At 37.4% G+C, this 16,088-nt stretch overlaps 1 protein-coding gene across 12 annotated transcripts in view; it reads right to left on the bottom strand.

The window, feature by feature from the left end:
- ATF7IP (activating transcription factor 7 interacting protein) overlaps window positions 1-16,088 on the bottom strand; it is a 136,294-nt gene that overhangs the window by 67,580 nt on the left and 52,626 nt on the right. For 7 of the 12 annotated variants that reach the window (XM_009180259.3, XM_009180258.4, XM_031650305.1 and 4 more), the window contains exons 2-4: window positions 9,907-11,468; window positions 9,733-9,810; window positions 211-297 (exon numbers count right to left, since the gene is read on the bottom strand). In XM_009180259.3, the coding sequence (XP_009178523.2) occupies window positions 211-297; window positions 9,733-9,810; window positions 9,907-11,461 (1,720 nt within the window). In that variant the 5' untranslated portion in view covers window positions 11,462-11,468. Of the gene's footprint in view, window positions 1-210; window positions 298-9,732; window positions 9,811-9,906; window positions 11,469-15,622; window positions 16,018-16,088 lie in introns of those variants that run through there. The other 5 variants (XM_003906038.4, XM_003906039.5, XM_009180266.3 and 2 more) reach the window with 3 other exon arrangements.

Below are 16,088 nucleotides of genomic sequence, written 5' to 3'. Positions count from 1 at the left end.
AAATAAACAAAATAAAATATTGAAGTGTACGAAACATACTTTCAGAAATCCTTCAGTTAGCCATCAACAAAATGCTATAGTTGTGGCTTACTTAAATTGCAAAATTTTACAATTATTTCATGGGCAAAAAAGAATATTACATGGTTGTAAATATAGAAACAATGAATTAGTATTTTTCAACCCAGTTCAAGTTTGTTTATATACGCATACTTTTCTCAGAAGGTCTTTCATCTTCTTCATGTATTACTTGCTCTTCTTCCTCAGGTTTGCTGTCCTTTTCATTACTTTCTACTTCTGCTGTTAACAAATATAGAAAAGAAAAGTCTTACTTCTACTGGAATTCGTAACAGCTCACTAATTTACATTTTTAGTCACTATCCAGTTACAAAACTAACCTTTTATGAAATCAGAGTCCCAAAATGTAAAATTTGGGGAGGGAAAAAGGGGAGCAGGAACTGGTCGAATGAATGACTAAGTCCACATTGAACTGTTCTGCAATTCACAACAAACTCAACACAGGATTTAATCTTAATATAGATTTTAAGTAACTTAAAAAAAATTAATTAATAATTTTCTGTCACCAATAACATTAATAAAATGTGAAAACAACTGCTGTAGAGCATTTTGATTCCTCTACATTCAACAATTAAAACTAAAATAGTGTCTGTGACAATTATCAAAAAAATTCCAAAGTACTGGAGCATTCAAAACACCTAATATGTTGAACATACAGGTTGAATCATTGTTACTTTAATGCTTATGGTATAGAGAGTTCATAAACAAGGAACGGAAAAGCTATCCCAAATATAAGAAAAACTTTAAACATATACCTACTTTGATAACAGTGCCAACAACTGAGCTGGGTGCTTAATATAGTTATCACATTGCCACAATATAATCTCACACTGTAAACTATTTTTTGTCTTCACATAAACGAGGAAAACATTCAGAAGGGTTAATTTTCTTTTCTTTTTTTTTTTTTTGAGACTGAGTTTCGCTCTCGTCGCCCAGGCTGAAATGCAGTGGGGCGATCTCGTCTCACTACAACCTCCACCTCCCGGGTTCAAGCAATTCTCCTGCCTTAGGCTCCTGAGTAGCTGGAATTACAGGCACCCGCCACTACGTCCGGCTAATTTTTTTGTTTGTTTGTTTGTTTGTTTTGAGATAGAGTGTCACTCTGTCGCCAGCCGAGGGTGCAGTAGCATGATCTCGGCTCACCACAACCTCCACTTCCCAGGTGCAAGAGATTCTCCTGCCTCAGCCTCCCAGGTAGCTGGGACTACAGGCGCCCGCCACCAGGCCCAGCTAATTTGTATTTTTAGTAGAGATGGGGTTTTACCATGTTGGTCAGGATGGTCTTGATCTCCTGACCTCGTGATCCGCCTGCCTCGGCCTCCCAAAGTGCTGAGATTACAGGCATGAGCAACCGCGCCCAGCCTAATTTTTTGTATTTTTAGTAGAGACAGGATTTCACCATGTTGGGCAGACTGGTCTCCAACTCCTGACCTCAGGTGATCTGTCCACCTCAGCTTCCCAAAGTGCTGGGATTACAGGCGTGAGCCACCTTGACTGGCCCAGAAGGGGTAATTTGCATGACTCATATAAAATGTAACAACTGAAGAGTGCTGCCAAAAGATACTGCTAAAAATGTCTATGCAATTACATTAAATAAAATCCAAGAGGTACCAAAATGTTGTTTTGGTCAATCAATGTCTCTTCAACTAACCTACTCATTAAATGAGGAATAAGGGAGCTACGAAAAAAAAAAAATCACTAAGATGTTTGACTTCTATTTTTCCCCCTTATGTCATTGCAACTTGCTTCTCAATGGCTTCAATCAAGCATAGTATGTTTCATCATGTTCTGCAACTAGTATTAAATAAACAATCATAAAGTATATCATGCTATATAAAGATTCTGATACGACATTTCTTCTCCAATCATCAGGGTTTTAATCACAACAGCCCTAATAGCAAAAGTCAAAGGTTAAAAAATTTTAAAAGATACTTTAGGTGAAAATACGTAGGGAAAAGGATCATTGATGAATACCTATTAAGGCGCTAGAAGTATTTTTTTCACTCTAAGATAAACAATAAGCTAACATAGTACACAGGATTACTAAAACTATTTTTGAACTTTAAAATAAATTATTTGAAAAGCAACTCTCCATTTACTACGCTTCGCTCATTTTAAGTGTTTTAAGACCTCATCTCTCAACCTCAGTTTCAGTGAAATAAAAATTTATGTTTGCTTTCTTGTAAACAGATCACAAACTCATTAAAACACATTCTTTCTCTATATATTTTTCCGCATCTTCCTGATTTTAATACTGAGTGTTGGTAACTCCTGAGCTTCCTAGTCCCCAGAGTTTCCAGAGAGACAGAGTAACTGGGTTGCTTGAGATAAACGGTTTACATAGTCTCTATTGAGGAAATCCTCACATCGCACAAAGCACAAAATTAGCCACGGCTCCAACTAGAGTGACTCCAAGCCAGAGCATCCAGAACACAGCAGAGTAAATTGGCCTGGTATGGTTTGTCTCTTTTATACGCATGTCAGTTTCCTCTCTATATGTCAAGCTCAGCTTGAGGTTTCTTCATCTTATTCAAAAACCTCCTCCTATTACCCAACTCCCAGTTTCCAGATATGCTTAGAAGATATTACTGGAGGCCGGGCGCGGTGGCTCAAGCCTGTAATCCCAGCACTTTGGGAGGCCGAGACGGGCAGATCATGAGGTCAGGAGATCGAGACCATCCTGGCTAACACAGTGAAACCCCGTCTCTACTAAAAAATACAAAAAACTAGCTGGGCGAGGTGGCAGGCGCCTGTAGTCCCAGCTACTCGGGAGGCTGAGGCAGGAGAATGGCGCAAACCCGGGAGGCGGAGCTTGCAGTGAGCTGAGATCCGGCCACTGCACTCCAGCCCGGGCGACAGCGCAAGACTCCGTCTCAAAAAAAAAAAAGAAGATATTACTGGATTCCCAACACTTAAAACACACAGGATTCACAGAATTAAAATATATGCTAGAGGTTTATGTAACGGAAAGAACTTGGGATTTAAAAAATGGTAGTAACAGATTCTACAGAGACGGGTAGGGACTTGTATTTCTTTAATTTTATTTTGTTCACAAAGCCTGAAGAAAACCTGAGAATGGGTCTTCTTCAACCCGGAGTAATAATCCAAGGCCCTTGGTACACAGACAACTTTAGACATAATTTCAGGTAGTTCCTGGGACTCCTGAAACTCACCCAAATAGTAGGTTAAGAATGTCTTTTTTACTGATGGGTGCGGTGGCTCATGCCTGTAATCCTAGCACTTTGGGAGGCCGAGGTGGGCGGATCACAAGACCAAGAGATGGAGACCATCCTGGCTAACATGGTGAAACCCTGTCTCTACTAAAAATATAAAAAATTAGCTGTGCGTAGTGGCACGTGCCTGTAGTCCCAGCTACTCGGGAGGCTGAGACAGGAGAGTCACTTGAACTCGGGAGGCAGAGCTTGCCGTGAGCCGACATTGCGCCACTGCACTCCAGCCTGGGCGACAGAGTGAGACTCCATCTCAAAAAAAAAAAAAAAATAACAATAATGTCTTTTTTAGAATCTGTCCTTACTTACAGATAAGTTTCTGTTATAATTCCTCTGATTTTCTTGAGTATAGCCTTATCACAATTTGGCAAGTTTTCATAGTTTCATGTGTGATATTCTCTCCTTTCAAGCAAACTAGACAGCTCACTAAGGGCAGATACCAGATCTCATAATTTTGGTAGTACCATAACTTTGAGAAATAGCTGAGACAAATTAGATGTTTAATATCTATCAGAAGACTACTATCTTTAATAAGGTTCCATTAAGTAAAAGTAGAAAACTGTGTTTTTAAAGGATTACAAAATAGAATTTACATTAGGGGACGTAGTTTCCCATTTCAGAATTACACTTTATAGAACTTTATTCTAAGGAAAAATGGAGGACAAAAACCATTGCCTTAGATCAGAGACTGGCAAATCTTTTTTTGTAAGTGGCCAAAAAATAGGTATTTTCAATCTTGTGGGCCACAAGACCTCTGACACAACCTCTTAATTCTGTCCTTGTTGCAGGAATCAGCAATAAGTGCTATGTGACATGTAAACAAATTACCATAGCTATGTTTCAATAAAATTTTATTTATAAAAACAGGGCTCACAGGCCAGTCTACTCCATTCCTGATTTAGATTACTGGCTCCATGAAAATATTTATAACAAAACAAGAAATTCCTACAGACTAATTAAAAACAATATCCATCAGAAAAATGGGCAAAGGAGATGAACAGGCAGTTCATAGATAAGGAACTACAAAAGGCCAATAAACATACAAAGATTCTTAACAAGATCTATCAGAAAAATGAGGCATGACTGGTAATGTGACTTTTCCAGACATTTTGTATCAGTTTTATTTAACCAATATAGAGTGGCAAATAATGTATCCTATGTGAATTTTTGTGCTCTCTTTAAAAGCAAAACCTAGTGGGGGAAGTCACATTTTTTTTTTTTTTTTTTTTTTGAGACGGAGTCTGGCTCTGTCGCCCAGGCTGGAGTGCTGTGGCCGGATATCAGCTCACTGCAAGCTCCGCCTCCCGGGTTTACGCCATTCTCCTGCCTCAGCCTCCCGAGTAGCTGGGACTACAGGCGCCCGCCACCTCGCCCGGCTAATTTTTTGTATTTTTTAGTAGAGACGGGGTTTCACTGGGTTAGCTAGGATGGTCTCAATCTCCTGACCTCATGATCCACTCGTCTCGGCCTCTGAAAGTCACATTTTTTTATATCCAATTCTGCCCCTCCCATTCTCTCTGAAACCCGAATCAGGTTTTCCACTCCATCATTCACCAAAACTGCCCCTTGGTAAAAGTCACCAATGATCTCCAGATTGTTAAATACTTCTCTTCCATCTTATGAGCACACACAGCAGCATTTGATATAGTAAACGGTTACCTTATTTCCTCCTCAAAACAGTGTCTTTACTTGGCTTCTGAAACACCAAAATCTCTCCATTTTCCTTCTACCTCAGGGGCTGCTCTTTCTCAGCTCCTTTGTTGGTTCTTCCTCATCTCCCCAACCACTAAACACTGAAATGCCAAAAGCTCAGTTGTTGGATCTTTTCTCCATGTATACTCACTCTGAGGTGATTTCATCTTGTCACCTAATAGCTACATGCTATCTACTACATTTTTCTAATGCAAGCCAAGTCTCTGATCTGAAATCCAGACTTACACATCTAACTCGGACAACAGTACTCATTTGAAAATGATCTTCCTCCTATACACCTCCTTCCAAAATCTATTTCATCTTTGGTCTACCTCAACTCTGAAAAATCTGCAACTTGCACACTAGTGTACAGAACTAAGAAGCTCCACAAAGAGAAGCCAAGTACATAAGTAACAACTAAATATAAATGGATTGAGATGATAAAGAATTTTAACTGAAGTGACAACAAATTAACAGTAAATTGACTAAATCATGCCAATTCTATCAATACTAACCTACAGCAAAAATAGAAGTCTCAAATTCTAGTCTAATGTAATTATCCTCATTAGCATCAGTTTATGTTTATTTACCTTAAATATCCAATGAACAAGGGGAAAATTATCAACCACAGATTTTTTTTTAATCTGAAATAAAATCTGCAAGGAAACTATGTCAGTGTTTAATGTAAAAAAAATCTGGTTTACTCTAAAACAGATTTTTCTCTTCAAAAATCTTATGTTTAAGAAAAAAAAAAAGCATGTGGAGGAGGCCTATCCCTATTTTTCCATGAAAAATAGAATGAGAAGGACCAAAACAGAAGGGAAGATGGAGAATGCAGTAACCCAAAAGCTAAGGAGAGCCTCAAGAGGGAAAGACTGTTATTAAGAGGTCATCCAAGTATGGAAGAATAGATAAGACAAAGAAAAGATGTCCCTGGATTTAATAACATGATCACCAATGTCATTTCACTGAGAAAAATTAGGAGGGGGGCGGCTAGCAAGGCAGAAATCAAAATCCAATTAAGCAGAAGGGCTAACAGAAGAAGAAATGGTACTAGCTTTGTTAATATAACTTGAAGAATGGCTCTAAAAGAAAGGAAAGAGATGAAATAGTAGCTAGAGGAAAGTATATAGCATGGAGATGCAGCTCCTCTAGTGTTTGAACTTTCCCAGAGGGATAAATCTTTATTTTGCCATCCTCTTTAAACAGATTATCATTTTAATAATTTAGTGAGTATCAGTTATAACATAGTACTATGCCACAATTCAATAGTGTCTCTAGACCTATTAAGGTGTATATATATGTGTATATATACACACATATATATATGCAACACTTTTTTAGCTCTTTCTTCTACTTTTGTAAAATTAAAATAGCTTTTCTATTTGCTTCATCTTTCATTATTTCTTGTTGCTGCTAATACACATCACAATTACTATATTTAAAACATATTTGCTAAACAAGTGCCTGAAATGGCAGGTCATGCCATTTTCTGTTTACTACACTCATAGATGTTAGCAGCTAGAAGGAAGAGCCAGTACTGAAGCTGACTTTAGTACTTCAGCTAATAATTCTGTGTTCTGAGTACATTAAAAATTAGTCAAGAATAAAGGCATTTATTTAAGTAACATTTCAGCAGGAGTACAGCAACATAAATGACATGCAACAGATTCTGCCACCATATAAAGAGAACAGAGTACAGTTTAAGAACCAATTAAGAAACTGTTCTTAAACTCAAAATACACAAAATTACCTTCAGAGGAAGGGGAAAAGATACAAAATAAAAGTTTAGTTATGAGCCAAGAAATTAAATCTATCACTAAATGTACCCTGCTAATATAGCATATCAGATTAAAGGTAAGTAACCAAAAATATTCCCAACTTTGAATTTTCAAAGTATGCAACATGGATGGCTTAATATTCATCTCTCAGCACTTCACTGCCTTGTGTGCGATGCCCTCCAATATCAAGATTCTGACATAAAGGTAAGGTGTATAAACTCATTAAATCATAAGCTGCAACTTGCTTTTTTAACTTTCTTATACAGACTTTTTTTTTTAAAGGACTTGTAAGGCTTTTTTTTAAGGACTTGCCCTAGTGCCTCACTCTGTATAAACACTTATAGAAAATGGATGAGTGAAATTCATTCTCAACACTGTCACCTATTATCTTTCCAAAATGTAAATTTCATTCTCCTCTGCTTGAAGTTCTTTATTGGCATTCCAGTGCCATCATAAAGCTTTAACATTATAACCAAGGTCCTCCATGATATGCTTCTCTTACATTATTGATTATTCATTCACTTTACAAATATTTACTGGGCACTTACTGTGTGCCAGGCACCGTTTTGGCCTGATGACGGTGACTCAGAGCAGGAGTAATAACAGTTGTCAACTGGACTTTAGATCTATTATGGTAGTAGTACCAACAGAATTTCCTGATGGACTGATTATGGGGTGTGAAAGAAAAAATAAAAATGGTTCCAAGGTTTCTGGCCTGAGCAAGTAGGATGGAGCTGCCATTAAAAGGAATTAGATTCAGCCAGGTGCGGTGGCTCACGCTTGTAATCCCTGCACTTTGAGAGGCCGAAGTGGGCGGATCACAAGGTCAGGAGTTTGACACCAGCCTGACCAACATGGTGAAATCCCGTCTCTACTAAAAAATACAAAAAACTAGCCGGGCGAGGTGGCGGGCGCCTGTAGTCCCAGCTACTAGGGAGGCTGAGGCAGGAGAATGGCGTGAACCCGGGAGGCGGAGCTTGCAGTGAGCCGAGATTGCGCCACTGCACTCCAGCCTGGGAGACAGAGCGAGACTCTATCTCAAAAAACAAAAACAAAAACAAAAAAAATACAAAAATTAGCCAGGTGTGGTGTCGCGCACCTGTAATCCCAGCTACTCAGGAGGCGGAGGTGGGAGAAGAATCGCTTGAACCCGGGAGGCAGAGGTTGTAGTGAGCCAAGATCGTGCCACTGCACTCCAGCCAGGGCGAAAGCGAGACTTCATCTCAAAAAAAAAAAAAAAAAAAAAAAAGAAATTAGACTCGTTAAAACCCTATGTTACAGCAGAGCCAATATAGCAAGACCCTGTCTCTACAAAAAAATTAAAACTTTGCCAAGTGTGGTGGCACATGCCTGTATTCCCAGGTACTCAGGGGGCTTAGGCAGGATGATCACTTAAGCCAGTGAAGTGGAAGCTGCAGTGAGCTATGATTCTTCCACTGCACTCCAGCCTGGGCAACAGAGCAAGATTCTGTCTCACAAAACAAAAACAAGCAAACAAAAAAAACCTCTATGTTATACAGATATTAAAAGGGACAAGACATCCCTGAATACATCTGGTGCTCTAATAAAGTTACCTTCCTCTGCACTCCCAGAATACCAATTTAACATTATCACTGCACTCACAGCCTTGTATTTAATGGTCTGTGATTTAATTCTTGTGTGTATCCGGAGGGCTAATACTACCTTCAAATTTCTAGAACCAAGAAGGGCCTGGCCTCTTTATATAGGTTTAGCTGAATGTTCTTTGAAAATAAAAAGCCTTTTTTTTTTTTTTGAGGCAGGGTCTCACTTTGTCACCCAGGCTGGAGTACAGTGGCACGATCTCGGCCTACTGCAGCCTTGACCTCCCAGGTTCAAGTGATCCCCCTACCTCAGTCCCTCAAGTAGCCTGGACTATAGACAAGTGCCACCATGCCTGGCTAATTTTTCTATTTTTTGTAGAGATGGGGTCTCGCCATGTTGCCCAGGCTGGTCTCGAACTCCTGAGCTCAAGCAATCTGACTGCCTCAGCCTCCCAAAGTCCTAGGATAATAGGTGTGAGCCACCATACCTGACCAAAAAAAAAAAAGCCATTTTTTAATAAGTAAAAAATCTCTACCTCCAAAAGCTGATACGATATATTGGGGGAAAAAAATTATCTGTTTCTCTTAGACCTGCCTCCATTTTTTTTTTCTTTGAACAAATTAGATGGTGTTTTATGCTAGCAAGGTCACTTCTCTCATAGATGTCTAAATCTAAAAGAATGTGATATAACGGGAACAAAAAGGTATTCATGCTTTTCTCAGTCTTCCTCAGGCTGAGAAAGTTTCATACAGGAATAATGTTTTTGAGTTTGACCATAAAATAATTTTTATCATTCTCTTTTTCTCTAGGAATAATAAATAAAATAAAAGAGACTGGGAGAGAGAGGTACTGAACAAATCATAAAGTTAATGTACCTTTTACATAAGGAGTTTGAAATCAACCTAAAAGTAACAGAGATCTAAGACATAGAGGGACAATATCAAGTAAGATAATTGGGTTACAGAGAGCTCATTCAGAAAATGAGGGAGAGAATAGGTTGGGTAGAATCAAAAGGGCTGGGGAAGCAAATGGGTAAAGTCTTTATCAAATGAATAATCAAGCTTTAAGGTTTCTGGCTTACAACGATGGTGCTGTCATTCCCTGGACAAAGAATATTAAAGTACAGGATTTCATTGGGAATATTAATTGATTGAAAATATAATTTGTTACACTTGAAGCTAACAGAATAAACTATTAGGCTTTTAGTTCTAAGTTATTTGTTCGCTAAGTGATAGTAAGAAAGAACTGCTACAACTCTAGTCAATTATGTACTAACTTAAACTGTTATCTCAGTGTTATGGTGCTCTATTTCACCTCTATTTCCAGACTATAAGGGCATATTTTCTACTTATTTTATCTCCCTTCTTAGTAATTAGCACAATGCTACTCACAGAGTAGACACGCTGTAATTCTGAATTCTATGAAGTTAAGACATCTTTCTATAGAGTCATCACTATTCTCAACTTTCTCTGCAGCAAAAATAAATTTAAAACATTATGATAATATTTTATTAAACAGTTCATCAAAGTCAATAAAAATCTTTAAAATTTAAGTTATATGCTAACCTGGAGAGCACGTTTCATTTTGCGATATAACTTCAGACTCATCTTTTTCACCTGAAATATCCTCTTCATCAGAGAGGACCAGAAATGCTTCTTTTGGCAAACTCTCACTACTTTCTTGTTTAGATGGTGAACCAAAAGAACTTTCCATTTTCTCTTCCAAATCTGGATTTGTCTCATCGATTGGAAGGAGAGATGTTTTAGAAAAGCAAGTAAGTTCATCCTCAGAAGGTGCAAGCTTTTCCAAAATAGGAATGATTTCATCTGTCTCCATAGAGTCTGTATTTTCTAAGATATTCTCACTTTTATCATCTTCAGTAACATTTTCACTAATGGTTTCTACAAGATCTGCAGAAGTTTCATCTTCATTCTTTTCACCTTGGTCAATTTCCATACTGCTAGATATAGCATCTTCTCCAAGAGCAAGCTCTGTGATATCTTCCTCTACCTTCTTTTCATTTTCAGGGGGTCGATCTGAACAAATAGTTGTATCATCTGTTTCTAGAGTTTCTTCATTAGCATCAATATTATTATCAGCTTTATTTTTCTCATCCAATGAGTCTTTACTCTGGATTTGCTCCAATTTTTCATCAACCCCATTTTTTTCAAGAAAATCATCATCTTTATTGCTACTTGGTTCTATATTGTCAATTTCAGGAACTGGTTCACAAACTGGTACAGAATTTGGTTCAAAGGTATGATCGAAGGCTGATTCAGAAGTCAGCTCATCAGAGGCCAGTTCACCAGTGGCTAGATCATCAGAGGCCAGCTCACTAGAGGATAGATCACCAGAGGCCAGATCATCAGGGGCTGGATCAGTGGAAGCTGGTGCTCCAGAAGCCAGATCAACAGAAGTTATTTCACTAGAGGCTATATCATCAGCGGCACAATCACCAGAAATGGGTTCAACAGGGACCGGTTCACCTGGGATGGGATCACCAGAGGTGGGATCACCAGAGGAGAGATCATCAGCAGTGGCATCACCAGAGGTGGCATCACCAGAGGGGACATCACCAGAAGGGGCATCACCAGAGGTTGCATCACCAGAGGCAGCATCACTAGAGGAGGGCTCACTAGAGGTGGGATCACTAGAGGTGGAATCACCAGAGGCCAGTACTCCGGAGGTTGGATCACCAGCATCTAGATCACCAGCGGCTGGATCACCAGAAACTGGTTCAGCAGTCAGTTTAGAGTCTGGTTCTGGAGCTATGTTATGGGGAGATAAAGGTTCACAATTTAAATCATCATCCTGCTTGTTTTTTACATTAACACTTAGGATACAGGGTGTTTCTTTCCATTCTGTTTTAGTTTCTTCAGGATCAAGACAAATCTCTTCAATGCCATTCACCTCTTCCTTGTCTTTAATGTAATCCATATTTTCCAAAGGTGAGGTTGGGTCCAAATCTCCATTTTCATGGTTGCCATTTAACAGCTTGACATCAGTTTTCAACAGTTCTTCTTTGACCTTGTACACTGCTTCAAGTTGCTGACGATCACTCACTCTCATCGTTTTTCGAGCCTTAAAGACTTTTTTCTGAGGTTCTTCTAAACTGTCCATTTTGAATCTTTAAGAAAAAAGAGAAAGAGCGTTTAATAACTGAAACAGTAGCCACCAAATTGTAGACTTAATACAAATTGATCTTAGAAGAGATGCAAGCAGCACATTTCACATAATGTTTAAATAAATACATAGAAAACCTACTGCTTGTGTATACTGATTTTCATATTTACTGCATCTGTGTAATACAAAATCAAAAATGACTATAGTCTACTAGAAAATCAACTAGGAAGTATTGGGGGAAAAGCGACAAGTTTTCATTTTCAATATGGAATTCACAGAGTATGGAGATGTATAAGCAGAAAAAAAGGTAGATAAAGTAAAAAAAAAAAAAAAGTACCTGAAGAAAATGAGAAACAAAAATAAAAGTGTAAGAACAAAAACAGTAGGGAAATAACAGGTATAGAGATAAAGGAAAAAGGAGGAAGAATTAAGAAACATGTAAGGAAAGATTACATTTGCAACCAAGCATACTTAGATTGGCAGAACTATAAGCATATTAACAAAAGATTACCATCAAGAAAGAGAATTCACAACAATGGGAGAAAACATTTGCAAATCATATGCCTGATAAAGGACTTTCATCTCGAATCTAGACTTTCATATCTAGAATACAGAACATATATTTATATAGAATAGACTTTTATATCTAGAATACATAAGAACTGCTATAATTCAATAAATCAAATAACCCAATTTAAAAATGGTCAAAGGACTTGAACAGACATTTCCAGAAAGAGACCCCTAAGCCAAAAGTCCGTAAGCAATAAACATCATTAGTCATCAGTGAAACGCAAATCAAAACTACAATGAAATAACACTTCATACAAACCAGGACAGCTACAATCAATGAGAATACTGAGTGTTGGCAAGGATGTGAAAAAACTGGAACTTTCATACAATGATAGTGGCACTGCAAACAGGTGCAGTTGCTTTGGAAAACACGCAGTTCCACAGTATGTGAAATATAGAGTTGTCATATGACCCTGCGATTCCATTCCTAGATGTATACCCAAGAGAAATGAAAACATGTCCACACAAAAACTTGTACACGAATGCTCTATAGAAGCACTACTCACAATGGCCCAAAACTGGAAACAACCTGAATGTTCCATGACTGATGAATGGAGAAATAAAATGTGGCATACCCATACGACAGAATATCATTCAACCACAAAGGAGAATGAAGTACTGAACATGCTACTACATGCATAAACCTTAAAAATATGCTGAGTGAGAGAAGCCAGTCACAAAAGGCCACATACTGAATGATTCAATTTATATGAAATGTCCAGAGTAGGCAAATCTAGAGACAGAAAGTAAATCAGTGACTACCTAGGGTTGGAAGGTTCTGGAGAAAATGAGGAGTGGCTGCTAAAGGGTACAGGATTTCTTTATGGGGTTATGAAAATGTTCTAACATTGATTATGGTGATGATTATACAGCTCTATGAATATGCTAAAAATTACTGAATTGTACTTTAAATGGGTGAATAGTAGATATGTGGTTATATCTCAGTAATGCCACTACAAAAAAAATTTAAAAATAAATACAAAGGTTTTGTGTGTGTGTGTATGTGTGTGTGTGTGTGTGTATTCTTCTCTTTTTTTGGTAAGTTGTGCTAGAGTTTTATCAATTCTATTCACTTATTAAAGTATGAACCTTTACTTGGCTGATATTTCTTAGTTTTACATCTGCTTTCTTATTTTAATTATTTACTCTAATATTTATTATTTCTTTTCTCTTACTTTTTCTTGGAAAGAGTTTAACATGCCATCCTTTTCCTTGAGATTCAAGCTTAAGTGTTATTTTCAATCTTTCTTCTTTTGCAATGTGTGCATATAAAACTATAAATTTCCCTCTAAGAGCTACTTTAGTTGCATCTCACATTTTCATGTGTCATTTATTCTGTTAAAATATTTTCTAATATCCATCATGATTCTTCTTTCATCTATGAGTTATTTAGAAGTAGGCTTTTAAAAAAGGTAATGAATTCTGACCAAGTGAAGCTTACTGAGAAAAATACAAGGCTGATTTCACATTCAAAAATCAAGCAGTGTTGACCATGAACAAGCCATGATGCATTCTGACTTTATTTCACACCCAGCAGAGTGTACAACTATGAGTTTTGCCTAAACTGAATGTCTGGTACCAGGTTGTTACTGACTGAATTGTGCAACATCCCACACCCCACCACATCCCCAGAAAGATATTAGTTTTAAGCCCCAGTACCTCAGTATGTGATCTTATTTAAACAGGGCCTTTACAGTGGTAATCAAGGTAATATAAGGATACTAAAGTGAGCCCTAATCCAATACAATTGGTGTCCTTATAAAAAGGGGAAAATCTGGACACAGACAGACATGCATACTGGGAGAATGCCACGTGACGATTGAAGTTATGGTACCCCAAGCCAAGCAACTACCAGAAGCTAGGAGAGAGGCCTGGAACAGATCCTTCCTCAGCACCTTCAGAGGGAGAATGGCAGTGACAACACCGTGATTTCAAATGCGTTGCCTCCAGAACTCTGAAACAATACTTTTAAGCATGAAAGAAAACCACAAAACAAATCAAGCTACTTAATTCACCACATAAACAGAACAGAGGGACAAAATGAACAAAGGATTACCTCAACAAATACAGAATATTCATTTGACAAAATTCAAGACTGATGCATAATTACAACTCCCCGGAAACTAAGAATACAAGGAAACTTACTCAAATCTGATAAAGGTTATCTACCAAGAAAACTAGAGGTATCATATCTGATATTGAAATAGGATCAGAAAAAAACAAGGATGTTTCCTGTAGCCATTTCCATGTTAACATCTGGCCAGTGCAATAAAGGCAAACAAAAGAGCACAAAGATGTGGTTCTGAAGAAAACAATGTCATCAATCAATAGTAGAATAAAACAAATACCTTTAAGGACTAAGATGTATAGGAGGCAGGAATACTGTTTTAACACTGGATAGTCACTTACCATTACCATCACCAGTAGGAATGATATGGTAGAATACATTTGTTTTGGCCTGAGAAAGAAAGAAATGCAGCCCCTGATGTCTGAAAACTTAACTGACACTCACAGTTAGGGCTCAATGTTGTTAACGGATCTGATGCTTACGGTTAAGCCATGCTGTTCTCTGGTTGGACATAAAACCAACTCAGAGAACATTCAAGTCAGACAAGGTCACTGTGCAACCCACAAAATTCCAAACATCCCCCCCTCACTAAATAAGTGATGACTACTTCTTTATCAGTTACAGCTTTATCTTATAATAGTCTGTCCTCCCTATATAGATAAAATTTATTGAGATACCCAAGTATAGAAGTGCCCCAACTTTCTGATGGCCACCCAATCCACGATAGGGATCTACTTCCTTAATCTCTCCCCAGAGTAACCCAACCTATACTATACTATACTCAAATCCTACACTAGGTTTTTTCTAACATCCTCTTACTGACTGATGTGCCTTACAGTTTCCCCATAGTGAACATTATTTCCTCCCTGCAACAAATAGTAAACCTAACTTGTTCAATTACAAAGGTGTTCCTGCTGATCTTTGGCTGAAGGGCATAAAACAATAAGCCTAGCCTATTTGCTGGAGGCCAATTCAGCTTGAGATTCTACCACCTTGTCAGAGAATTTCTAGACTGTGATACATTCTGTATTCATTCTCTCATTTTGAGCCAATAACTTAGAACATATGTCTTATTCTAGCCATTTTATTTATATAACTAAATATTTAGGAAAATTACTCTTCATTTAAACAGAAACCTTAATACAAAATTATAATAGACACTATGTTAAGGATTTTTAATTACAGACTAAAATTTCACACCTTCAAGGTTTTTCCCTTCCCATCATTACAGTTATTCTAACTGCAAAATTTTCTGCAAAAAGATACATATACAATGCATTGTATTTTGCTGTCACTTTTCCTTACTAATTCCAAAACTACAAAATAATTAAATTTATAATATAAGTAGCATAGTTACCCTGTAAGTATTTCGAAAGGCCATTCTTTTGAATTTAGCCTCATAATATCCACATCTCAGATATTATATGGATAGCTGGTAATTACCAATTGCATTAAAAGTAAGTATTCCTTTTAAAAAATTCATAACTTTTAATAACCCAATTAAGAACATGAACTCTTACATTAAAAGTAAGCATTCCTTTAAAAAAAGTCATAACTTGTAATAACCCAATTAAGAACATGAACTCTGTAGACTGTAGACAAATTCACAGATTTGAATTCCAATTCTTCCAGGAAACCTACTGTGTGAGACTGGGCAAACTAACATCAATTTCTTAGTTTCGGCTACCTTAAAAAGGGATGAATAACAACACCTGTCACAAAGGTTGCCATGAGAACTAAATGAGATTCTATACATTAAGCACTTGGAATGTAGTAAGAACTCAATAAATGTTATAACCATCACCATCTATATATTCAGGATAATGTTTTTAGGAATAAACTAAATATTCAGGATAATGTTTTTAGGAATAAACTAAAGAGTGTGAGACAAATTCCCCTTTGGTATTTTACATATAAATTAGAAAATCCAACATGTAAACCTCACATTTAATATTAAATTGCCACCACCAAATAATATTTAATAAA

Source organism: Papio anubis, chromosome 9 (assembly GCF_008728515.1).
Source record: "Papio anubis isolate 15944 chromosome 9, Panubis1.0, whole genome shotgun sequence".
In the NCBI taxonomy this organism is placed as follows: Eukaryota; Metazoa; Chordata; class Mammalia; order Primates; family Cercopithecidae; genus Papio; species Papio anubis.
The sequence above is the reverse complement of the archived record's forward strand: the minus strand, read 5'-3'. Positions and strand labels throughout refer to the sequence as shown.